The sequence below is a fragment of the Piliocolobus tephrosceles genome, chromosome 8 (genome assembly GCF_002776525.5).
Source record: "Piliocolobus tephrosceles isolate RC106 chromosome 8, ASM277652v3, whole genome shotgun sequence".
Classification (NCBI taxonomy): Eukaryota; Metazoa; Chordata; class Mammalia; order Primates; family Cercopithecidae; genus Piliocolobus; species Piliocolobus tephrosceles.
In genome coordinates, this window is record NC_045441.1 from 57,768,739 (window position 1) to 57,794,891 (window position 26,153).

At 39.6% G+C, this 26,153-nt stretch overlaps 1 protein-coding gene and 1 long non-coding RNA gene across 5 annotated transcripts; one reads left to right on the forward strand and one right to left on the reverse strand.

Annotated features, from left to right (window-relative positions):
- Positions 1-4,082: 4,082 nt before the first annotated feature.
- Positions 4,083-22,392, reverse strand: NUP42 (nucleoporin 42). 4 transcript variants are annotated; one of them, XM_031936040.1, is made up of 8 exons: positions 22,014-22,392; positions 18,947-19,175; positions 16,821-16,915; positions 9,691-9,767; positions 8,842-8,928; positions 8,062-8,136; positions 5,538-5,622; positions 4,088-4,923 (listed from the first exon to the last, which is right to left on the reverse strand). In XM_031936040.1, the coding sequence occupies exons 1-8, from the start codon at positions 22,132-22,134 to the stop codon at positions 4,346-4,348; spliced, it is 1,347 nt and encodes a 448-aa protein (XP_031791900.1). In that variant the 5' UTR covers positions 22,135-22,392; the 3' UTR covers positions 4,088-4,345. The 4 variants fall into 4 exon arrangements, with proteins under 4 accessions (XP_023071747.1, XP_031791899.1, XP_031791898.1 ...); XM_023215979.1 differs by lacking the exon at positions 8,062-8,136 and having other exon boundaries at positions 4,083-4,923; XM_031936039.1 differs by lacking the exon at positions 8,062-8,136 and having other exon boundaries at positions 4,083-4,923; positions 21,737-22,383.
- On the forward strand, positions 9,134-19,213 carry LOC116418892. The gene is made up of 2 exons (XR_004229095.1): positions 9,134-9,273; positions 18,978-19,213. It is a non-coding gene; the product is annotated as an uncharacterized LOC116418892 (long non-coding RNA).
- Positions 22,393-26,153: the final 3,761 nt, after the last annotated feature.

The window sequence follows — 26,153 nt, forward strand, 5'->3', positions numbered from 1 at the left end:
GAGATCACTTGGACTCAGGAAGGGGAACATCACACACCAGGGCCTATTGTGGGGAGGGGGGACGGGGGAGGGATTGCATTGGGAGTTATACCTGATGTAAATGATGAGTTGATGGGTGCTGACGAGTTGATGGGCGCAGCACACCAACATGGCACAAGTATACATATGTAACAAACCTGCACGTTATGCACATGTACCCTAGAACTTAAAGTATAATAAAAAAAAAAAAAAAAAAAAAGAAAAGAGGTTTAATTGACTCATAGTTTTGCATGGCTGGGGAGGCTTCAGAAAACTTACAATCATGGCAGAAGGAGACACAAACACATCCTTCTTCATATGGCAGCAGCAGAGAGAATAAGAGCCCAGCAAAGGGGGAAGCCCCTAAACCATCAGATCTCATGAGAACTCACTATGATGGGAACAGAATGAGGGAAACCAGCCCCATGATTCAGTTATCTCCACATGGTCCCGCCCTTGACACATGGGGATAATTACAATTCAAGACGAGATTTTGGGTGGGGATACAGCCAAATCATATCAGTGCTTGTTATCCACATGCTATTATTCCTATATTTATGTATCCATAAATAATACTACAGTATTGTTTTGCTCTTTTGTACTTTAAATGGCATATTATACATACTATTCTGTACCTTCCCACTTTTGGTGATTGTTTATACAAGTAACTAGAGTCATTATACAGTTATATTCCATTATACCAAAGTTTATCCATTATCCCGTGGATGGACTTCTGGTGCTTTCTGTTTTGCTATATAAACAATACTGTGTACATTTTTGTACATCTCCTTTACACATGAAATAGTTTCTCACATGTTCATGTGCATACAAATCATTTGGTGGGTCTTGTTAAAATGCAGACTGATTCAGTAAGTTTGGGGTGGGACCTGCAAATTGTACTCATATGAAGAAAAATGGGGGAAACATATAAAGTTAATGCTATTGTAGAAAATACAAAAAAAAGACAAAGTGGCCTCATAATCTAGTATCTAGTATAGCAGAGTGGTTTAAACATGGCCCCATTAAGTTCAGTGTTTGAATTACAACCCAACTATTTGCAAGTTGAGTGACTTTAGATAGGTCATTTAATGTCTCCAAATCTTGCTCTTCTCATTTAGAAAATGAGGATTGTTATAATTGCACCTAGATTACATGGTTGTGATGAGGCAATTTGCTAATATACTAGATACAGAATGCTTAGGACATTGTCTGGCACACAGCAAAAACTCACTAAAATTTGAGCTATTATTGTTAACTTTTAGGCTCCCCCCCATGAATATATTATTTCCCTCCAAATGGATCACACTGTACATGCTATTTTTATAGCAAACGCTCGTCCACTGATTGCAGAAAACATTTCAGAGTTATTCTCTATTAAGTCATTTAGAAAGGCTATTTAGTATTCCAGTGTATGTATCTACCATAATTAAATCATTGTTTGATGCTTCAAGTTGAATTATTTACTCTTATGAATAATACTGTGTAGCTAAATCATTTCATTCCTTTTAATTTTAATGTCAGCTCACTTTCTCTCCCCTTCTAATCAGCTCTCAGCTGTTACTGTTCTCCCATTCTAATCTGTGATCAGATAATCAAGCGAGTTAAATCAGTTTATTTGCTATACCTTATCTGCAATTCTGTCACTTGCTCTAGGCCTTTGGTGAAAGGGACAGCTATTGCAGCAGCTGTGAAGGGAGGCTGTTTTTGCCTATTTTATGGTATGCCTCTTAGTCAGTCCAGCTCTCCTAGTCTCACTGGATATGAGATCAGGAGATACCACCCAGAAGATGCTGGCACATCCTCTTGCTGTGGGTGCCTTTTCCCTTCTACTCCCTCCCTATTGGGGTCTGAACACTCAACCTACCTTTATGCCCAGCTGCTGCCACTTCATTATTACCTGTTTCTGATTTTTTGAAGCCCCGATGCCCCTTAGCCTAGGTCTTGGAATTACCAGTTTTCTTGACTTCTGACACCAGTATGCATGCATGGTGCTAGATTCTACTTTGTGGGCCTCTCTGCTTTAGTTTCTCAATTTTTTTCGTAGCCGTAGCACTTATTTGTGCTTTTTAAAAAACTTTGGATCCTGTTAAATTCCCACATTTTTGTGTATATGGGAGCACAGAAAACAGACTTCAACAATTAGAATTCCCAAATCAGGTATTACTAAGTAGCCCAAATACAGCTGGATAGGCCTGTTTCCCAAACTTGCCTGAAAGATCACAGGAATACCTGTTGACATATTCCCAAGCCCATCCCAAAGGGCAGCCCCTGTAATTTGGATATATTATCTGGATATATTATTTAACAAACACCTCAGGTGATTCTTATAATCAGGCACAGTTGGAAACAATGGGCTTTTAACTTGAATTCTCTGAGATCTTCCAGGACACTGGGAAGTTCCACTGATACCTCAGGGAGCTTGTATGCAATTTAAAGGTAGTGTAGGGCTCATCCTAGGGGGCAGGAAAATTCTAGGATTCAAGTATTAGTTCGAATACTGGAAAGTCTTTAGAGCTTGAGACCAAAGAAGGAATTTATGCTCTTTTTGTTTTAATCTTGCTCCTTCTAAAGGAACTTATGCTCTATTTACCACCTCTACACCAGCATGGTTTCAAATATATATTCCCTGGGTACAGTATAGATTCTATCCCAAACACTGGGGTTCCAGAACTGTCAGATGAGTCACGCAGCTTCTCAAAAAGCATAATGGAGCCGGGCGGGGTGGCTCACACCTGTAATCCCAGCACTTTGGGAGGCCGAGGTGGGCGGATCACGAGGTCAGGAGATCAAGACCATCCTGGCTAACACGGTGAAACCCCGTCTCTACTAAAAATACAAAAAAATTACCCGGGTGTGGCGGCAGGCGCCTGTAGTCCCAGCTACTGGCGAGGCTGAGGCAGGAGAATGGCATGAACCCGGGAGGCGGAGCTTGCAGTGAGAGATCGCGCCACTGCACTCCAGCCTGGGTGACAGAGCGACAGAGCGAGACTGTCTCAACAACAACAACAACAAAGCGTAATGGAGAATGCGGGTGCTTTGAAGACTGAATCCTTTGCATATGTTAAAATCATTTGGAGTGCGTATCTTTTATTATGTAAGGTATCACTTAGAAAAATCAGCTCAATGCCAGACCCGTGTTAGTAACTGCTTTGGCAGTGCTAGCTATGTAATGAGGCCTGAGAAAGCACAGAACTCTGATATACCTCCTTCAACTCGTGACAGGCCTTTAGTTTCTTGGATCATCCATACATATAAGATACAAATCTTACTCCCTCAATCTGAGGACACAGGGAGATCCAAACACGCACGATAATTCTTTTTTTTTCATGTTAGGGGGAGAGGGGACAGAGTATCGCTCTGTCACCCAGGCTGGAGTGCAGTGGCGTGATCTCAGCTCACTGCAACCTCTGCCTCCCGGGTTCAAGCCACCCCAGTAGCTGGGATTACAGGTGCCCACCACCATGCCCAGCTTATTTTGTGTATTTTTAGTAGAGATAGGGTTTCACCATATTGGCCAGGCTGGTCTCGAACTCTCCTGACCTCAAGTGATCTGCCCGCCTCAGCCTCCCAAAGTGCTGGGATTACCGGTGTGAGCTACCATACCTGGCCATGCCTAAGATCTAGAAACAGAAACTGGTAAATCCTGACCCCACTACACACATTATTTACTCATATGAGATCACAATTTGTTTCTCTTACAACTCATCCATTTGACAGACTAATGTGATGAATAAATAGAATTCTATAAAAGTGAGGCCAAAATAAAAAGCAGCCAAAGATTGTTGAAGAAAACTCAAATGGTGGTCCATGAGACTGCCAAAGTTGAGAGGCAGTCTCAAACTTATGGGGGGCAAATGCCCCTATGGTTCTAAAAATAAAAGCTTGTCACTCTTTACAAAACTGTGATTTATCTCTTTGAGAGAATCTTGAACATGAAGTCATGCTATTAATGTTTATTCTAACAGTAGGCTAAATATTTGAGCATATTGCCCCTAATAGTTCCAGAAATTATCTCCTTCCTAAAAAAAAAAAAGTTTAAAACTTTAAATGGTGAGATAGTAAAGTGGTGTGGCATGAGAAAAGTACTTTATTTGTGCACAATTTTTTGGGTTCCATTCAAAATTACAGTACAAAAAAATTCCCTTGCTTGCTGAGTTTTTGTTACTTTTTACTTAAATATTTAGACTTAAAAAAATAAAATTTAAAATCACTATTAATGGAAGCTTATATTCCTTATGAATAATACATGTATGCATATATGCACCTCTATATGAATCACTCAAAACAATTTCAAACATCATTCTTTTTTGTATTTAAAATTGCCCTTTTAAATATTTAGAAGTTCCAGAGGTGGAGGCTTTAATGGAATTTTTCCCAGAGTAAATTTCTTGGATTGAAATTGTTCCAGTTCTTCTACTGTTAGTTTATCTCTGGGTGTGAATAACACATTATCTGTTGGAAAGATGCTGCTTGAGGCTGAGAGAGAAGTGGATATGCTGCTATTTCCAAAAGTGTCACTGGATGGCTTAGAAAAAGCAGTGTGAGAATGTGAGCCCGGACTACCAAAACCAGCCACAGAACTGCCACCTCCAAAGGCTGGGGCCACTGGAGCTCTAATAGAACCTGTTGCCAAGGAAGTTGGAAGTCCTGAAAATCCAGGTGATCCAAAGCTGGAAGCTGCAGGGCTTTTGAATGAAAATGATGCAGCTGATGTAACTTCAGGTTTCCCAAATCCAAAAGCTGGAGCAGAAGTAGAGATAGCTGAACTGGTAGAGGCTGCAGCTCCAAATGCTGGGGAACTCCCAAAACCAGCAGGGCTTCCAGAAGAGGCAGCGGCAAATTCAGAGTTTGTTTTAAAACTAAAGTTCTGAGCATTATCACTACTGCTATTATTGACTGGAAAGCCTACAAAAAACAAAATAGAAAAAAAATCTATTATAGTCAGAAAAATGTCACAGTTATTTCCTCCCCCTATCTTTCTTTCTTATTTATGTCATGTTTCAGTATTGAGAAGCTTACTGGAAGGATGATATGAGAAAAATAAAAATGAGAGGCTAGAACTACCCACTAAAGCCTGCTTCCTGCCTTTTCTGCTAACAATCCCATTTTCACCTTGATTGACCTTCACCCAAGGAGAAACTACAGGGACTAGAGAATAGACTTTCACTTTGGTTTCTACTTACCTCAGCAGAGCTGCCACCTGAAGACAATGCTATGCTGTTAAACACAGTGACAAGAAAGTTCTCAAAGGTGCTGCTATCATAGCTATGTACTTCTACGAAACTCCTGAAAAACCATTCCAAAAAAGGACTTCTAAAGCTTAAGTGTCTTTCAAAGAACATGCCCAATCTGGCCTCCCTTTCACAAATGTCTAATGAGCCAAATGCTTTGAGGTTCTATGATGGAAGGTTGTAGAATTTATGAAGGTAATTTAAAATGGTGATTCAGGCTTATAATTTGAAACCTATAAAATCTAATTTTTCTAAATCAGTTAAGTCCTGCATTACTTTATCACTTACCTGGCGACACAAATGTTGCTGCTTGACTACTGCCAAATCCAAATGCAGGTGCTGCTTGATTTACACCATCCTTTACATCAGAGAGCTGGAAAAAAAAAAAAAAGTGTGCAAATAATAAAGTGCTTGATGACTAATGCTCCAGTATCTTTTCTATACATTTTATGGACAAATTCAATTTTTAAAAATATGCATTAAAGGCTGGGTGTGGTGGCTCACACCTGTAATCCTAGCACTTTGGGAGGCTGAGGTGGTGAAGGGCTTGAGCCTATGAGTCTGGGACGAGCCTCAGCAACACAGTGAGACCCCCATCTCTACAAAAAATTAGCCAGTGGTCCCAGCTATTTGGGAACCTGAGGTGGGAGGATCACTTGAGCCTGGGAAAGCCTGGGTGACAAAGTAAGACTCTGACTCAAAAAAAGAACAGAAAAGAGAAGAAAAAAGTGCATTAAAAAAGGCAAAGTTAAATGCTTAACATGGAAAATGCCCATAATATGATGTTGAAAAGGATAAGATCTAATACTGTATAAACAGTATTATCACAACTAATAATATGAATACGCATAAAAAATGTACATTAGTAAGTTAACAGTGATCGTCTCTGGCTGATGAATTATGGTTGATTTAAATTTTATTTATGCTTTTTTATACTTTCTAAATTCCTACAATGAGCAGATATTATAATGAGAACAACATTTTTAAATTTTTTTCAGTGTCTATAAGGTTAGATCTGCATTTATAGAGAAATCTAGATATTAGGTAAAAAGGACCTTTACAGAACACCCAGTCAACTTTAATACTCGAAATGAAGTAGATCCACTATTATATAATTAAAAGCTTATGACCAAACATCCATTAAACATTTCCCATTCCCTGAAAGTACTTTATGTTCTTGCTATTCTGTGCTCTAGAAATGTCTTTCATCTCTGCTTACTGAAATCTTAATCCTCCTTTCAAGGAACTTTGTACTTGCTCCTTCCTTCCAAGAAGACTTTCTTAATCCTCCAAAGCAAACATAAGCGATTTCTTTCATTTGGAAGCCTCAAAAGCATTCTCTGGCCGGTGCAGTGGCTCACACCTGTAATCCCAGCACTTTGGGAGGCTGAGGCAGGCGGATCATGACATCAGGAGATTGAGAACATCCTGGCTAACACAGTGAAACCCCGTCTCTACTAAAAATACAAACAATTAGCCGGGCATGGTGGTGGGTGCCTGTAGTCCCAGCTACTCGGGAGGCTGAGGCCGGAGAATGGCGTGAACCCCGGAAGCAGAGCTTGCAGTGAGCCGAGATCACGCCACTGCACTCCAGCCTGGGCGACAGAGTGAGACTCCGTCTCAAAAAAAAAAACAAAAACCAAAACCAAAAAACAACAACTAAAAAAAAAAACAAAAAAAAATTTTTTTTGTTTTTTTTTTTGAGACTGAAACCTCCACCTCCGGGGTTCAAGTGATTCTCCTGCCTCAGCCTCCTGAGTAGCTAAGATTACAGGCGTGCGCTACCATGCCTGGCTAATTTTTGTATTTTTAGTAGAGACCGGGTTTCACCACGTTGGTCAGGCTGATCTTAAACTTCTGACCTCATAATCCGCCTGCCTCGGCCTCCCAAAGTGTTGAGATTACAGGCGTTAGCCACCGCGCCCAGCCCTCAAGAGCATTCTTTAACGAATCAACTTTTTTTGAGGTATAGTCTAACACAATAAAATTCATCCATTTTTGTATATATTTCAATGAGTTCTAACAAACTTGCAACCACCACAATCGAGATTCAAAACATTTTTGTTCCCTGAAAGTTCTTTTGTGTCCCTTTCCAGTCAACTCCCTCTCAACTCCTCGTCCCCGGCAACCACTCTATCTGCTTTCTATCACTACAAATGAGACTTGTCTTTTCCAGTTTCATACAAATGGCATCACACAATCTACACTATTTTTTTTTTTTGGTCTGGCTTCTCTCCCTCAGTGTAATATTCATTAACAGGCAGATGATAAATTATAATATATCCATACAATGGGTTACCATTCAGCATAAAGAAGGCATGAACTACTGATACATGCTAAGTCAGCTACGGGTGGGTTGTCCCACATCCTCACCTGTGGGGGGGCCCTGGGCAGCTAGCAAAGAGCAGGGACCTTCCAGCCCTGAGGGAAGTTCCACAGTTCTTTGGACTCAATTATCCTTTCTCCATCAGCTCTCATCCATGGTGATGGTGGGCCACCTCTCACACAAGGACAGACTACTTCCAAGAGGTCCCACTAAATTCAAATAGCATTACAACAACTAAAAGGTCAAAGAAATTAGCTTGCACAAGAGTCTAGTTATTCAGGAAGCACATATTTAAGAAAGGGGAGGGGTGCTGGGACTGTCAACCGTTCACTAAGTGTAGGAACATAGTACTCTCATATCCTTTATACAGAGTAGAAACCATCTGAGAAATTGGAAATATTAAAATTATAAATGTGAATATCTTATTTTAAAATAAAATTCTTAAGAACTTTTTAATGGGTGTAGAAACATCATAACTTTATTTACAAGGATAATGAACTTGCTACAGTCAGGACTATAGATCTTTGGAGACAGGTGGGTATATATCTTCCAAAGGCATTTCTGTTTAAGACAAGGAACATACTGTGTTCTTCAGTCGCAAAATGATACATTACATTCTAAATGTGCATTCATATAATTGTTCAAAGTAATTTCTTTTTACATACAGATTACTTTAAATACTTGAATTTATATAACAGTTTGCCATTTTCAAAACTAGCACTACCAAAGTTAACAACTTTACCCTAAAAAGCTTTTAAAAGCATAACTGGCCGGGCACGGTGGCTCACGCCTGTAATCCCAGCACTTTGGGAGGCCTAGGCGGGCAGATCACGAGGTCAGGAGATCAAGACCATCCTGGCTAACACGGTGAAATCCCGTCTCTACTAAAAAATACAAAAAATTAGACGGGCACAGTGGCGGGCGCCTGTAGTCCCAGCTACTCAGGAGACTGAGGCAGGAGAATGGCGTGAACCCGGGAGGTGGAGCTTGCAGTGAGCCGAGATCGTACCACTGCACTCCAGCCTGGGCCGGACTCCGTCTCAAAAAAAAAAAAAAAAAAGCATAATTATTTCTGCTTTTCTGACCAAGGAACACAGAGAAAACTATTTCAAGACCTTGACTCTTAAGTGATGCTATTTTGGGAATGCGTGTATCATAATTCTTGACAGAAAATTTTTGTTTTGCTTTCCAAATCTAAAGTAAAATATCCTCTTCAAAAAAGCAATAGGTAAGACACTTCCCTCAAGAAAACTCTCCCATACTCACCAAAGCTACTTTAGTTGATATATTTAGACTTTTCAGTTCATTTACCCTGTTCCTCCATTGATTTATTAAATGTTGGACAGAATTTAGCTGAAAAGGGAAGACAGAAAAATAACAGTTCAATATTGTATGTTTAAGTTAGTTTCTTCAATAAAAACTTCACATATTTCTTCGCCAAAATCGCGAAAGGTTTATGTAACAGTTTTATGGCCCATGACTTGCAAAATTTGCATTGACTTGGCCTGTTTGTCAAAGATATTCCAGCTCCAGTTCCCTCTCCCTGTTCAACTCCTTGTATCATCTGGTTAATATCACAAGCATCTGGCAGCACGTAGTTAGTTATATTTGGATGGGAAGTGAACACATGTACTAGTTGAAATGCATGATCATGACTGTAGAAACAGAAAAATACAGCATTTAAACTGCTTCCTTCAGGTACTCAATTTATTGTCAAGATTTTTATTTATTTTTTGATATCTGATATATGAAGATGTTAATCTGTATTACAGACTGTATCTTATTTAACTTTGTTTTTCTAGCATTCATCACTGGATCTGTACCTAACAGATGTTCAATAAATATCTGTCAAATGATAAAACGGTTTCATTTCTGGGACTGACTGTTGGGTAATTTGTAATAAAAATAGTAATATTCCTAATTATTAAAGTAAAAATATACTATCATTTTAATAACCAACCAATTTCAATGAAAATAATATAGAAAAGAAAAATAGCCTTCTCCTGAAAAAAGATCATAGACCTCATCGGTTTTGCCAAAATACAAGCCACGATAAAGAAAGCAGTAATTAACAGCTCATCTGTTATTGCGTAGATTAATAGGAAACAAACTTACATAACTCTGTAAGTTATTGCTGGTTAAGAAGTTATGGTATTCAAGCCTCAATTCCTCTGGTGAAATGTCTGTAAAACCTGAAGTGAGGAATCAATTGGAATCTTTAAAATAAATGCCAATAATTTTGATAGTAAAGCTACAGGTGCTAAACAAGAACATATCTAATGTTGATTAGAAAATTTTCATAATCATAAGGAAGAAACTTAAAGCCTACACTCTACTTAATGTTTAATAAAGTGTAAAATTACAGTAAAATATAGTTGGTTATTTTGATCTTTAAATGGGGAAGAATTTTCTAAAGATAGGTGGGGTAGAATGAACAACAAACACAAGAGAAAGATTTGACTACACTTATATTCAAACTTTTATTTAAAAAAATCTGCCAGAAACTATACTAAGCAAAATTATAAGGCAAATTGTACACTAGGAAAATTGCAATTTTAACATATATGACAATAGAAGAACTAATGCCCTAATGTATAAATAGCTCTTACAAATAAATGAGAAAAGTAAATGAATTTGGGCAAAGATAATGAACAGGCAATTCACACACAAAAAAATCAAGTAGTAAATAAATGAAAGTTAAATGCAACTTAAAATATAGATAAAATGCTTTACTTATCAGAATGGCAGAAATTTTAAAAGCTAGTATTTACTGTTGTTCCAAATGTGGTGAAATGTATCATTTCCTAAATTACTGTTAAGGGAATTAAAATGGTACAAGTTTTCTGGGAGGGATAATTATTAATAAGCATCATAAGCCTGAAAAACATTCATATCCTGTGACTTACAATACAATTTATAGGATTTAACCTTGGGAAATAGTTATATATGTAAACAAAGGTCACTATGTATAAGGGTGCTCATTCTAATATTTTTAGTACCAGAGACAAACTGAAAGCAAAAATTAGAATATAAAACTAGGGCCAGGCGCGGTAGCTCACACCTGTAGTCCTAGCACTTTGGGAGGCTGAGGCAGATGGATCACGAGGTCAGGAGATCAAGACCATCCTGGCTAACATGGTGAAACCCCGTCTCTACTAAAAATACAAAACATTAGCTGGGCATGGTGGCATGCGCCTGTAATCCCAGCTACTCGGGAGGCTGAGGCAGGAGACTTGTTTGAACCTGGGAGGCAGAGGTGGCAGTCAGCTGAGATTGTGCCACTGCACTCCAGCCTGGGCGACAAAGCAAGACTCTGCCTCAAAAATAAATAAATAAATAAAACTAGATTACAGCCGGGCACGGTGGCTCACGCCTATAGTCCCAGCACTTTGGGAGACCAAGGCCGGTGGATCACCTGAGGCTAGGAGTTCAAGACCAGTCTGGCCAACATGGCAAAACCCCATTTCTACTAAAAATACAAAAATTAGTTAGGCGTGTTGGCATATGCCTATAATCCGAGCAACTCAGGAGACTGAGGCTGGAGAATCACTTGAACCCAGAAGGTGGAGGCTGTAGTGAGCTGAGATTGCGCCACTGCACTCCAGCCTGGGCAACAAGAGTGAAACTCTATCTCAAAAAACCAAAACAAAACAAAGAAAAACTAGATTATGATCCTAATTATATATATGTATATGTATATATGTATAGGTATACATATATACACACATAGAACAACTTGTACATCCCTGTACAAGTGGACCCTTGCAGTTCTGCTCAAGAGCCAACTGTACACACAGCTGTACAGGGCCCACTTGTACAGGGATTTTCTTCTGCCTCTGTCACTCCTGAGACAGCAAGACCAAACCCACCTATCCCTCTGCTACTCAACTTAAAGACAACAAGGATGAAGACTTTTATGATGATCCACTTCCACTACGTGAAGAATATGTTTTCTTTTCCTTATGATTTTCTTTTCTTTTTTTTTTTTTTTTGAGACAAAGTCTTGCTCTGTTGCCCAAGCTGGAGTGCAGTGGTGTGATCTCGGTTTACTGCAACCTCTGCCTCCCAGGTTCAAGCAATTCTCCTGCCGCGGCCTTCCCAGTAGCTGGGATTATAGGCATACACCACCAAACCCGGCTAATTGTTTTTGTATCTTTAGTAGAGATGGGGTGTCACCACATTGGCGAGGCTGGTCTCGAACTCCTGACCTTGTGATCCGCCCACCTCGGCCTCCCAAAGTGGTGGGATTACAGGCATGAGCCACCGTGCCTGACCCCTTATGATTTTCTTAACATTTTCTTTTCTCTTACAGTAGGTTATTAGTAGTTAAGCTTTTGGGGAATCAAAGCTTATATGTGGATTTTTGACTGCACAGAGGACCAGTGCCCCTAAACTCTATGTTGTTCAAGGGTCAATTGTATACATAAACAAGAGATATGTTTGTGTGTGTAGGTTTTGAAAGAAATACACTAAAATGTAGTAGTTATCTCTGTGATAACAGGCTATTTTTATTTTATTTATGTATTTCTGTACTTTCCAAGTTTTCTAAAGCAAAAGCTGTAACCTGTTTTTTTTATTTTTGAGACAGGGTCTCATTCCTGTCACTCAGGCTGGAGTGCAGTGGCTCATTGCCGCCTTGACTTCCTGGGCTCAAGTGATCCTCCCATCTCAGCCTCCTGGGTAGCTGGGACTATAGGAATGTGCTACCACACCCTGGTAGAGACAGGGTTTCGCTATGTTGCCCAGGTTGGTCTCAAACTCTTGGGCTCCAGTGATCCACCTGCCTCAGCCTCCCAAAGTGCTAGGATTACAAGCATGAGCCACCACATCTGGTCCAAAAGCTGTAACTTTTATAATTGGGCAAACTTACTAAGAAAGACAAAAAATGTTCAAGATATTTTCTACAAAGAATTCCTTGTAACCCAGTTATTATTAACTCGAAGGACACCTGCTTCAGAATAAAGGAAAGACTAAATGTTCAAAGCAGAACCCTGGATTCCTTCTAATGACTTGTCTTCCCCATCTTTACTGACACCTCAAGCCAAAAAACCCTAGGAATCACCTTGGATTTCTCTTTCCCTATATCTAATTAATCAGTATCCTGCCAGTTCAAGCTCCAACAGAGAACCCAAATATGACCAATTCTGTCTTCACTGCTATAAACTCTAGTTACAAGCAGCAACGTCTTCTGTCTCCCTATCTCTACTTTTGCCTCTGCTCCCAACAGATCTTTTTTATCCCCCCTCACACAGCATGTTGAGTTAGCTTTTCCTAATCAGATCACGTCCCTCTTTTGCTTAAAGTTCTTCATGGCTGCCTGCCCAGTGCAATTAGGCCCAACATGATCTGGCCCCTGGCTATCTCTCTGGCCTTACTGTCATATTACTTTCCCTTGTTTACTCTCCTCCAGTAATTCAGGCCTCACTAGTCTGTAAACACTACCAACCTTGTTCTTACCTCAGGGCCTTTGCAATAGCTAGTCCTACTGCCAGGAATGTTTTCCCCAAATCTTCCCTTAACTGATACCCTCTCTTTATGCAGGACTCATTCCCAATACTGCCTCCCAGGAATAGATAACCACTCTATCTAAAGGAACATTGTTCCCCTAATTGCCTCCTATTCCTTCCAGCCAAGCTCAACCAGAATTCCTCATCTGAACCACAGAACACAGAAAATGATTTGAGTGACAATTTTCTCAAGTCTTGCAAAATGGGGCAAAAGTAGTATCATTCTATTATAGCTGCATAGAAAAAGTTAATTTATTATTACAATGGATTAATTCTATATGCATGATAAACCAGTGGATTTTAATATAATACCACAAAAAGAGAGAAGTACGCAAACTTTTGGTCTTAGGACTCTTTTACATTCTTAAAAATCATTAAGGACCCCAAAGAATGTTTGTTTACATGGGTTACTTACATTGATAATTACCACATTTGAAATGAAAACTGAGAAACTTAGTATTAATTTATTTAAAAGAAACCAATTACCTATCTACATAAATGAAAAAGCTATTTTCCAAAACAAAAAATGAAAATTTAGTAAGATGAATAGCCTTGCTTTATGTTTATACATCTCTTAATGTTTGGCTTAATAGAAGACTGCTGGATTCTTATATATGTTTCTGCATTCATTCTGTTGCAGTATGTTGTTCTGACTGAAGTGTATGCAGAAAACGGGCACTCGCACAGACACGTATTGGAAAAGGAAGACTTAAATGGCTTTTTCAAATAACTGTGGACATTTTTCTTTGATACTACACCAAAACTTGACAAGTGGTAGTTTCTTAAAAGTTAACTATAACACAGACTCAAGCCATACTAATGAACTTTTTGTGGTATTATATTAAAATCCACTGGTTTATCATGCATGTAGAATGGACTTTCAGCCATGCATAATTTTGTAGTATCACACATTAAGTCATTTGAAAAATGCCAGTTCACTGAGTTATGCAGAACTTCCAAACACTGGTATATTATACAATATAAAAAAATTTTTTTTTTTTTTTTTGAGACAGTCTCACTGTGTCACCCAGGCTGGAGTGCAGTGGCACAATCTCGGCTCACTGCAAGTTCCGCCTCCCAGGTTCACACTATTCTCCTGCCTCAGCCTCCCGAGTAGCTGGGACTATAGGTGCCCGCCACAACATCTGGCTAATTTTTTGTATTTTTTAGTAGGGACGGGGTTTCACTGTGTTAGCCAGGATGGTCTCCATCTCCTGACCTCATGATCCGCCCACTTCGGCCTCCCAAAGTGCTGGGATTACAGGCGTGAGCGACCACGCACGGCCAAAAATGTTTTTTAAAGAGACAGGGTCTCACTCTGTCACCCAGGCTGGAGTGTGGAGGCACCATCAGAACTCATCATAACTTTGAACTCTTGAACTCAAGTGATCCCCCCACCTCAGCCTCCAGAGTAGCTAAGACTCTTGGCATATGCCATCATACTCAGGCTAATTTTTCTATTTTTTGTAGAGACAGGGTCTTGTTATGTTTTCCAGGGGAGTCTCAAACTCCTGGCTTCAAGCCATCCTCCTACCTCAGCCTCCAAAAGCACTGGGATGACAGGCATGAGCTGCTGTGTGTGGCCCTCACATTTGTGAATGTTGCCATACGTTTCATCAGAAGAGATTTGAAGTATTGAGAAGTCATCATGTTCATGATGACAAAAAAGTTTTCCGTAATTCCAATTTTTGCTTGAAAGTTTTAATTTTTTTATTTGGCAATAAACACTATCAACTGTTTTCTTCTAAATAACCATAGTTGTCATTCCTTTCAAATAAATAGTCTTTGAAAAAAGTGGCTAGCTCAGTCCAACATGAACAATTACACAAGATAACCATCACACTTGGGTATGGGGTAGACACACTTTGTATGTGCTCCCCATTTTGTCATACAGAATACTAATAAGGTGTGTACTCAGGGTCAAGGGTTAACAAAATTAATAATTTTTATGTCTTCATAAAGGAAGTTCTTAAGTTCAAATGGCATTAAACTTTTTTTTATTGTGACATCTACTAGTAATTTATTGCCTCTGCCTTGATTCATGCTAACATACAAGTAGTTCTACTCATCAATGCTTTTGCACCAACAGTGCAAATGTCACCACAGTGAAAAATGGCAATTAATCACTTCGTATTATTAGAAAATATTTTTGAACTTAGGCAACTCCTAAAAGGGCCTCAGGGATAAAGTTGCCAGATTTAGCAAATAAAAATACGGATGCCCAGTTAAATTTGAATTTCAGATATACAATAAATACTTTTTTTAGTATAATGTGCCTCAAATATTACATGGGATGTACACATATTAAAAATACTGTTTATCTGAAATTTAAATATAACTGGATGTCCCATATTTTATCTGGCAACTGTATTCAGGAATCCACATTTTGAGAACCACTGCTTTAGGGCAACAGGCATTAGGTTCAATTTAGGTTCAATTTGGAATGGATTAATACTCAAGTACTAATACTTAAGCTGATTAAGGGCTTAACACTTTGTTGTTTCTCTATAGAAAATATCATTATCTGAAATCATCTTAGTTTATTTGCAGCACTTATTGTCTTCTTCCCTGAAGAATGTAAGATTCATATGGAACGGATCTTGTCTGTCTTGCTCATCACTATATTCCTAGCACTTAGCACAAAAGAAATTCAGTAAATATTTGTTAAATGGACAAGTAAATAAATAACTAAGAAGCATTGCAATGCAAATGCTCACAGAAAATGAGCAACTAGAACGGAGACAGAGGAAAGATCCCAAGATTCTGCGATATTGATTGCAAGGGCTCCCATCTGCAAGGTATCCACTGTTTCCTCAAAAGGATAGAGGCCCAGGAACACCTAGAGTGGGCTTGGAAAAGCCTGGTGGTGTAGGTTTCAGCCCAGAAAGGGCTTAGGGACTATGGACAAAAAAAAAAAAAAAGAGAGAGAGAAGAATATTCTAAATCAAATGCTATTTCAGGCCCCAGGCCAGGTGTGGTGGCTCACACCTGTAATCCCAGCACTTTGGGAGGCCATGCAGGCGGATCACCTGAGGTCAGGAGTTCAAGACCAGCCTGGCCCACATGGCGAAACCCTGTCTCTACTAAAAATACAGAAATTAGCCGGGTGTGATGGCGGGCACCTGTAATCCCAGCTATTCATGAGGCTGAGGCAGGAGAATCACTTGAACCTGGGAGGCAGAGGTCACAGTGAGCCGAGATTGCATCACTGTACTCCAGCCTGGGGAACAAGAGTGAAACTCCGTCTCAAAAAAAAAAAAAAAAAACAAAAAAAAAAACAAACATTGCTATCCCTGTAGCCCAGCTAAGCCTCCTCACATTTAAACATTATCTCCAGAATGGGTCTCCACACAACTATTCTTAGAAGGAAAGAAAGGGAAGAAAGAACAGAACCAGGCAGTCAAGGCCTTAATGACAGGCAGGATGTGACTCTTCTATTCACTGCAGAAAGCTAAGAGGTTCCAAAGTTGTATATACAGGGAATCAAGAATGTAGAGTCTCTTCCTGGGCTTTATTTAAATATTTTCTCCCAAGAACTATATGTCTTAAAAGACTATATTCTCCAACCTTAATCTCTAAATTATGAAGTTTGGCTAGAATACTCAAATACTTTAAACAATGTCCAAACTCTCCTAGTTGTAGCTAAGTTGGTGGTTGATTTCTTTATTTGGCATTCTTTTGGTTTTAGAAAATAATAGTTTTAGAAAATATTTTTTAAATGCACAATTTTTCAGTTACCTGAAATATTAGGTTTCTTTTTCACTGGTGAATAAACAGAAAACATCCACTGCCCTGATGATTCCCAAACCTCCATGTCTTTTACAATTCCTTCCCTGCAAAAAAGAAAAAAAAAAACAAACAAAAAAGAGTAAAGGATCTTCTTAGTTGCTTGGTAAAATTTATTGTTAATGGTTTTCCACGACTGAAAATTTAAATTCTAGTAAATACATAGTTCAAAATCTTTTCCATTATATTTTCTGAAGAGTGTTCTTTAAAGCACAAGTTTATAGAAGTGTGAACTATATTTCATGGTTACAAATGGTATTATAATGTCAGAGAAGTTAATGAGTTTGATTTTCCAATACACTGACCCATTAACCAATATACTTACATAAATACTATCACAGATACCATACTTTTTTTAGGAATTAAAATCTAAAATAGTAACTTTAATCTTTGTTAATTATCACAAACATCAATAATCATTTAACTGGGAAGAACAAAGTACCACTTACGTGATACAGAATCACAATGTTTTAAAGGTGGGTTATAGGACTTCAGAGATCATTTTATCTAATTCTCACATTTTGCAACAGGGGAAACAGACCCACATCCATACAAGTAATCTGTGGTAATGCCGTGGGTAGATTCAGCTGTAAATTAAAGTTTCTTCCTACTTAGACTATGTCAATAAAAAGAGAATTATCACAGAGAAAACTTCATTAAATTTAGGACTGTAACAAATGCAGAAAGTAAGGTTCTGTTTGTTCATTTACTTAAAAAAAAATCGGCTGTATATGGTACATGGCTCAAAATAGCTACAACTGGTTCTGATTTAATTAGGAGAAGTAAAAGACTAACCAGTTACATTTAAATTCCATCCTGGTCACCATGAGTTGAGGGAACATTACAGATAACCAAGCATTGTTTTGACACCAGCCATAAATTTTACCGTAAATATTCTCAAGAAATGCCGTGTATCTACCTCACAATAAATGTAGGAAATCAAATGAGATCAGTTTGAATAGGATAATCCAAGTAAAAGTTTTAGAAAGAAATAAGATATGTGACTGGGTATGGTGGCTCAAGCCTATAATCCCAGCACTTTGGGAGGCTGAGGCAGGCAGATCACTTGAGGTCAAGAGTTCAAGACCAACCTGGCCAACATGGTGAAACCCCATCTCTACTAAAAACACAAAACATGAGCTGGCGTGGTGTCAGGCATCTGTAATACCAGCTACTTGGGAGGCTGAGGCAGGAGAATAGCTTGAGCCTGGAAGGCGGAGGCTGCAGCAAGCTGAGATTGCACCACTACACTTTAGCCTGGGCAACAGAGCGAGACTCCATCTCTAAATAAATAAATAGAGAGAGAGAGAGAGACAGAGATGGTATAAGTGACTTCCAAGTTTACAAGTTGTTCTAAATTACATCATACTTTGTAAAGGACTTGTAAGTTAGAATGAACCTAAGGAGGACTAATCTTAGAAAGATATTCACAATATAGTGTTATCAACACAAAGTGGAAAAAGTATAATTATCCCTAGGAAGGCACTCTACTATTATAGAAAGATAATATATTTTTAAGTGAAATAAAGTTTAGGATAATACACAGCAAAATCGTTATCTATGAGTGATAGGATTGTGGGTGACTTTTCTTTTTTTTGCTTACTCTGATTTAAAAATAATGTATTATTTCTTTTTTTAAAGAAAATATTGTATTATGAAAAGATGTTACAAAAAAAGAGAAAACAAAATACAAAGATTGTAGGTGCTTTTGAAAAAACAGGCCGGGCGCGGTGGCTCAAGCCTGTAATCCCAGCACTTTGGGAGGCCGAGACGGGCGGATCACGAGGTCAGGAGATCGAGACCATCCTGGCTAACATGGTGAAACCCCCGTCTCTACTAAAAATACAAAAAAAAACTAGCCGGGCGAGGTGGCGGGCGCCTGTAGTCCCAGCTACTCCGGAGGCTGAGGCAGGAGAATGGCATAAACCCGGGAGGCAGAGCTTGCAGTGAGCTGAGATCCGGCCACTGCACTCCAGTCCGGGCGACAGAGCGAGACTCCGCCTCAAAAAAAAAAAAAAAAAAAAAAAAGAAAAAACATAAGCAAATGTATAGTAATTTTCCTGAAAGCTTTCACTTACAGAAGTTTCTTTTCATCTTTCTGCTCATCAGGACTAAGTGAAGCAAATGGGTTCTCAGACAATCCAAAGCCTTCTTTCCTGTTAGTTGAAGCTCCAGAATCAAAAGAACCGAAAGATGGCTTTTCTTGATCTCTGCTGCCCCCCCATGGTGTGGATTTGGAGAAACTGGATGGCTGGATGACATTGGAGTATCTCTGGCTAGTGGTATTCCATCCACGTCTATTATTACCTAAAATAAACAATAAAACAAAATAATTTTACTAGCAACTTTTCTTTTTATTTTATTTTCTTTTTAATTGAGATAGGGTCTCACTCTGTTGCCCAGGGTGGAGGACAGTGGCATAATCTTGGCTCACTGTAACTTCAACCTCCCAGGCTCAAATAATCCTCCCACCTCAGCCTCCTGAGTAGCTGGGACCACAGGCGTTTTTTGCACACCACCATGTCTGGCTAATTGTTGTACTTTTTGTAGAGACAGGGTCTTGCCATATTGCCTGGGTTGGTCTCGAACTCCTGGGCTCAAGCGATCCAGCCGCCTTGGCCTCCCAAAGTGCTGGGATTACAGGCATGAGCTACTGTGCCCAGCAACTGTTCTTTTAAATCTCAAAAGTCTTCATATCTTAGTATGTCTAGACATTATAGAAAGATTCAACAAGCACTACATTTAAACTCATTTTAAATGGCAATCTCTTCATTTTTTATTTACAGACAGTAGTTAGGTTGTAATATCAACAAATCATATAGTGGCCAATTGCATTTCTGTTTGAGATTCAGAAGAAAATAATACAGAAAAATAGTGATATTTTACTAAATTCAGCTGACAAAGCTTATTAAATAAACAACCTCTTGATAGTTGACAGAAGGCATGCATCATAAATCATAAACTTCTTCAGGATAAAAACTTGTGTTTTTATCATTCTTTGCTCCAGCACCAGGCCCTCTATTGTAGTAAAGGCTGAAAAATGGACATTGAATTAGTTTCTTGAATACGAAAGATTAGATTCTACCCTCTGTTTTTGGACAGATGCTTAAGTCTATTTGATGCAGTCTTTTCTCTGGGCAAACACCTACACACCTATTTTCACAGAGAGATTATACATGGTATTTACATGTGAACAAAATGCATGTAGTTCCTCTATGAGTAGCTTTCCAATATTTCATAAATATCAAAATGAGTCAAAAAGATTATCTCCTCTCTTTACATATTGGTTTTGTTTTTTAAAATCACTTTAGCAATCTCATTTACTCATCACTTCCTTGTTGGGGCCAAGATTAAGGTAATTCATCTCGTTTCTGACTGAATTAGGAGATAAGCCATTAAATATATCAAAAGTTGGAATGACAAACATGCCCAATTGTGAAAGTTCATCCTGCAACTCTAAACTACCCTAATAATAACAAACAAAGAAAAAAAGTGGAGATTGCTAGACCAGATCCTTCAAGTAGGAGTTAATGGTATCTTCTTCTTCTAAAGTTCCAAATTTCACTGAGGTATGATACAACTGAAGAAACTCATTTCCTCCTCCTTTTTTTTTTTTTTAATATTGCTTTTGGTCTTCATACTTATAATTCCAGAAACATTCATTTGTTTCTGGGAGCTAAATACAAAGTTTGTCTGCTAAATTTTGTTTACACTCACATTCCTCAGACCTGAGTCCTAATTTTTGGTTTGAAATATTTCACTAGATTAATTGTGGATGAAATAAAAGGACTGTCTTCCCTTAAGTGGGATCAGACGTGAAACCACAAGCAATACAAGGTTTAAAGGTTAGAGGTAGCCTGCCGCGGTCGCTCACGCCTGTAATCCCAGCACTTTGAAAGACCGAAGCGGGCGGACCACCTGAGGTCACGAGTTCGAGACCGGTCTGGCCAACATGGCAAAATCCTCTCTCTACTAAAAATAAAAAAACAAAACTTATAAAGGGCATGGTGGCAGGCACCCATAATTCCAGCTACTCGGGAGGTTGAGACGTGGGAATCGCTTGAGCCTGGGAGGCGGAGGTCGCAGTGAGCTGCCTGAGAGAGCAAGACGCTGTCTCAAAATAACATAACATAACATAACATAAGGTCAGATGAAGAGCCCTAAAGGAGGGGAAGGAAGGGAGACAGCACCTAATTATTAACCCGATCTTTAAAATCTTGTGTTGTTCTAAGGTTTCACGTCTAATCTCTCCTTTCCTTTAAGATAAAAAACTTTGACAATGATCTAGGCCCAGGGATTAGATTAAAGAGGTCCCCACATCCCCTTTCCTCATCTCCCGGAGAGTTAACTGGACTTCCCACCTTCCCAATTTCACCCCAAATGTATGAGCAGGTGCATTTTTTTCTGCGGTATGGCTCTATAGGTTTTATTAGATTTTCTTTTTTTTTTTTTTTTTTGAGACGGAGTCTCGCTCTGTCGCCCAGGCTGGAGTTGGGTGGTGCGATCTTGGCCCACTGCCACCTTCACCTCCCGGGTTCAAGCGATTCTCCTGCCTCAGCCTCCTGAGTAACAGGGATTACAGGCGCGCGCCACTACGCCCGGCTAATTTTTTTTGGTATTTTTAGTAGAGACGGGGTTTCACCATGTTGGTCAGGCTGGTCTCGAACTCCTGACCTCGTGATCCGCCGGCCTCGGCCTGCCAAAGTGGTGAGATTACAGGCGTGAGCCACCGCACCTGGCCGGTTTTATTAGATTTTCAAAGAAGTCCACGACTTATCCAAAATGAAGTCCTGATTCTGACCCAAGCTGCTAGCCTCACCCTCGAAAAAACAACTTAGTAAAAAATTATATTCAATTACGGCATTTACCTACAAGGTAGTTTCGATAGTTACTTCCGATTTAAAAACTCAGTTTCGCAAAAGCATCCAGGCCCAAACCCAGGTCCTCTGAAGCTCAATAAAAACGGACCACATGAATAATATGTAGATAAAACCCTCGGTTTAAAAACGTTGTGCAGGGCCCAGTGGGGCCGGCAAGGCCGCGACGCGGGCACGTTGGGGTCACCAGCACTGGGACACAGGTGGGGGTCCCCGCCAGCGGGCCCTTCACGGCTCGGTTACCGCGGAGGATTCAGAGGAGATTCACCTGAAGACTGCTGCTGCGGTTGCTGCCGTCCTCCTCCTGCACCCCTGGCACCAGGATGTTCGTTCCAGCACCGATCTCCAAAGCGGCACCGGCCTTGAAGGAAGAATTGACAAATGGCCATTGCAACGGCGCTGCCGACGGAGGGGGTCTACGGTCGGCACCGGTCGATGCCAGTTACTGGGCAGAGAGCCCCAGGCAACCTCCGCGCCCGGCCGGGCTACTGTGACGTCATCTTCTCGCGGCGGGGAAAGGCCTTTTTCCGCCTGCCTCACCCCCCGAGTGCCATGAGACGCGTGGACTTGAGCCAATAAGATTTGAGAAGAGCGGACCGCTCTGACGCTTGAGTGTGTCCTGGTAAGGCGGGATGCTTGAACGGTTACGTGAAGACCGGAGGGGCGTTTGACCCCGGTGCAGGGCCTCGGACTACAGGAAGGCTTGAGGTCCAAAATGAGGGGAAAGCGCAGCAAGCAAACGCACAACTTCAGCAAGGCCCAGAGAGGAGCCTTAGCTATGATTTGCGAGACCGAGTCGTTCTTGCTAAGACAGTACAACTTAGCTCGGGTTGAGAAAGTAACAAAATGCCCAGCCTTTCATCTGGATGGATAACAGAGTCAAATAAAGCCAGACCTGACATTAAGAGGAAACAATGTTTCTTTTAGGACACACTGCAACGGAAAAGTGTTACCCCTTTGAGTGAGTGGTACATTCTTACTACACACTGAGAAACCTTGTTCTTTCAAGTCCACATAAATGTTGCTATTTGAAATTATATCAGAACCAGTGAAACGTCCCATCCTTGCCTGGAGGATCTAAGTCTCTCTAACGCAGAGAAGCAGCCTCAATTTCTACCTAGGTGTAGAGCTTCATTCATATAAACGGTTTCTGAAAACATTCTATATTTTAACTTTGCAGTTTCCAAGGAAACATGCCCTACATTCAATTCTCGTCCAGACCTGATGTTAATGCCTTTACACACAGCTATGTTTTGAGATTTCATTTAAATTTCACCTAAACTTCACTCTCCTTGCCAAAACATACGATAACTACCTTTTATTTCGTATGGTGAGACACCCCACAGCTCCTCTGGTGTGCAGTCTTCTTGATTGCAATAAGTCAATAAATCTGACTTTGTTGGCTTACAGGTTTGTGCTGGTGGTTTTAGGATTATTGGGCTGGGAGTGAGCCATCATTCTTGCTCATGTAATTTGTTTGGGTTTTGAAGACAGAATCTACTGGACGGGAACTACTTGTCCAAACTAGTTTTTTATCTTCTTTAATCAAGGCAATTCATTTATTTTGAAACAAATTTATGGAAAAGTTACAAATAGCAGTACAAAGAACATTTTTCCTGAACCATTTGAGACTATGTTGCAGACCTAATGCCCCATCATCCAAATACTTACTGTATATTTTCTAGAAACAAACCAGGGCATTCTACATAACCGCAACACAATCAACAAAATTAGGACATTGATACTGATGCACTACTACTCTTTAACCCTTAGACTCCATTTATGTTTTGCCAAATGTCCCAATATTGTCCTTTAGAGGAAAAGGGTTCAGTTCAGAATCATTGTTGCTTAGCCATATTTCTTTTGTCTCCTTCAATTTGGAAGATTTTTTGTTTTTCCTTTTCATGACCTTGACACCATTAAAGACTTACAGGCTGGTTATACTGTAGAAGTTCCTTAGTGCAGGTCTGTTTGATGTTTTCTCTTGATTAGATTCAGATTATACATCTTTGGCAGGATTATCACAGAAGTGATGCTGCGGTTTTCACATTGCAGGTTGTGCACAGTTTCAATTTGTCCTGTTACTTGTGATACTCAATTGATCACTTGCTTAAGGTGGTGTCTGCCAAGCTGCTCTCCCATAAAGTTATTCTTTTCCTTTTTGTTATTAATAAGGATTTTGTGGGGATGTACTTTGAAAGTATATAAAAATCTGATTGTTCATTCAGCTTTTAGCTCATTATTTATTCATATCAGTATGGACTCATGATTTCCAATGTTACTCAGTGGGTTATAATCCATTACTATCATTATTTATTTTGATGCTCAAATCATCTCCAATTTGGCCAATGGGGGCCCCTTTAAACTCCTTTGCACTTTTGAAAAAGGAAAAAAAATCCCCATAATTACTTGAGCACTTTTTTACTTTCTGATCCAGAGATGTTCCAGGCTCATTTTTACATTCTCTACTCCAGTCCTGAAATCAGTTATTTCTTCAGGGGTCCTTTTGGTGCTGCTTAGAAACCAAAATCTGAGCTTTAATGTGCTTATTGCTACTGGGATGTCTTTGCTGTCATGAACATTGCTGGGAAATACCTAAGTATAAACAAACACAAACATTTACATCAAATATTTCTGTATTTTGTATATTAAAACTATTATGTCTTCTCTGTCAAAGACTATGAAAAAAAAGAAAAAATTTGAGTTCACACTGATAATCTCCAATTTCAATCCAAAATCACATGATTCATTTTATTTTCCTCTATTTTTAATTCCGTTGATAACAAGAAACTTGCCTTTCATTAACCTTAATATATTTATTTTATTATCTCCTTGTGTTAACCAGTATTGCTTTGTAGCCACTGACTTCTTATTCCTGCAAATGTCAGTGTGTATAATGGACTCTGCTGGGATCAGATACCTAAAATAATACCAGTGGTGGCTGAAACTTAAGTGAGGGTAAGCCCAGTGCGTGGTGAAGGTAGAGAGGGGCAAGGTCAGAATACTGGTTGAGACTGTCTAGGTGGAGTGTGTGTGAGACAATGAGAGCCTAGGGCTTGCAGAACTTGGTAGTGATCGGTTTGGTGATGGGTGTAGGTGGAAATCAGGAGAGTGGGGTTACAGGAAGGAAACTTCTGATTTCTTCAAGATGGCAGAGTAAAAATACTGCTGCTTCCCCTTCCAATTGGATGACGCAACTGTCTCAACTTGATAGGAGATAGGATTCCTCTCCCAATAAAAGGGAACAAGAGACACTTCAGATTCTAGGACATCAGGTACAGAGAGGGCTTATGCTTATTGAAAGGTGAGTCAAACATCCCAGAAAAATACCTATGTATCTCTTATGGACCAGCAACAAAAATAGTTGGCCGTCTCCTCATCATATAATGAAGTTAGTTCACTGATTAAGCTCACCCTTGTTCCCCAGAATTATCAATTTTCAAATGTCTCATTATAAATACAAATGCAGTCAGGAACTAGACATTTGAAGGCAGAGGCCAACAGGAAAGAGCAAAGCAAAGAAACAGAAAAAGAAGTTAGAGGAAACAAAAACACCAACATATTTTAAAAGTTAAAGAAACTAAAATATCACCAGAGAGGATAACATGAAACAAGAATGGCATACTGTACAAAAGAACAATTATAGAAATAAAGTACTCTTGGAAAACATAGATAGTGGGAATAAATTAAAGAGGGTTAGAAGACAATGTTTGAGGGAATTTCTGTAAGATTCAAACTAGATCTTGAACCCCATTTTATTTTATTTTATTTTTTTGAGACAGAGTCTCGCTCTGTCGCCCAGGCTGGAGTGCAGTGGCCGGATCTCAGCTCACTGCAAGCTCCGCCTCCCGGGTTTAGGCCATTCTCCTGCCTCAGCCTCCCGAGTGGCTGGGACTACAGGCGCCCGCCACCTCGCCCAGCTAGTTTTTTGTATTTTTTAGTAGAGACGGGGTTTCGCCATGTTAGCCAGGATGGTCTGGATCTCCTGACCTCGTGATCCGCCCGTCTCAGCCTCCCAAAGTGCCAGGATTACAGGCTTGCGCCACCGCGCCCAGCCGGGAGGAGGATATTTAAAGGATGGATTTATCAAATGCTGAATGATGCCACCTGTAAAATGTCCTTTCATTAAAAGGACAAATTATTTGGACTTAAGAGTCCAAATAATGACTCTCCGTGAGAGATGGTTTGGTGCCTTGTGGGAGTACATTGGATTTTCTCAAGTCTTTGGTATAACCTTAGAAAGCAAAGTTTCCTCTAAATAACCTCCTTTACTCTTGCATATGTAGCAAATCCAAAATTTTTGCTGTTAAAAGTATATATGGCAAAGGAATATAGACTGCTTGGTGGAATAACTGTTTATTAAATGGCTGATTTTGATTTTGTTAGTAATATTGTCATGTCAAAATAA

What these genes read in the sequence shown, in the direction of transcription:
- NUP42 (XM_031936040.1), bottom strand. Translation starts at nt 22,134, where the DNA reads ATGGCCATTTGTCAATTCTTCCTTCAAGGCCGGTGCCGCTTTGGAGAT. An exon ending in GCAATAACTTACAGAGTTAT is followed by an intron (nt 8,929 to 9,690) that starts GTAAGTTTGTTT and finishes TTCCCTTTTCAG; the next exon opens with CTAAATTCTGTCCAACATTT. An exon ending in AGCAACATTTGTGTCGCCAG is followed by an intron (nt 4,924 to 5,537) that starts GTAAGTGATAAA and finishes TGTTTTTTGTAG; the next exon opens with GCTTTCCAGTCAATAATAGC.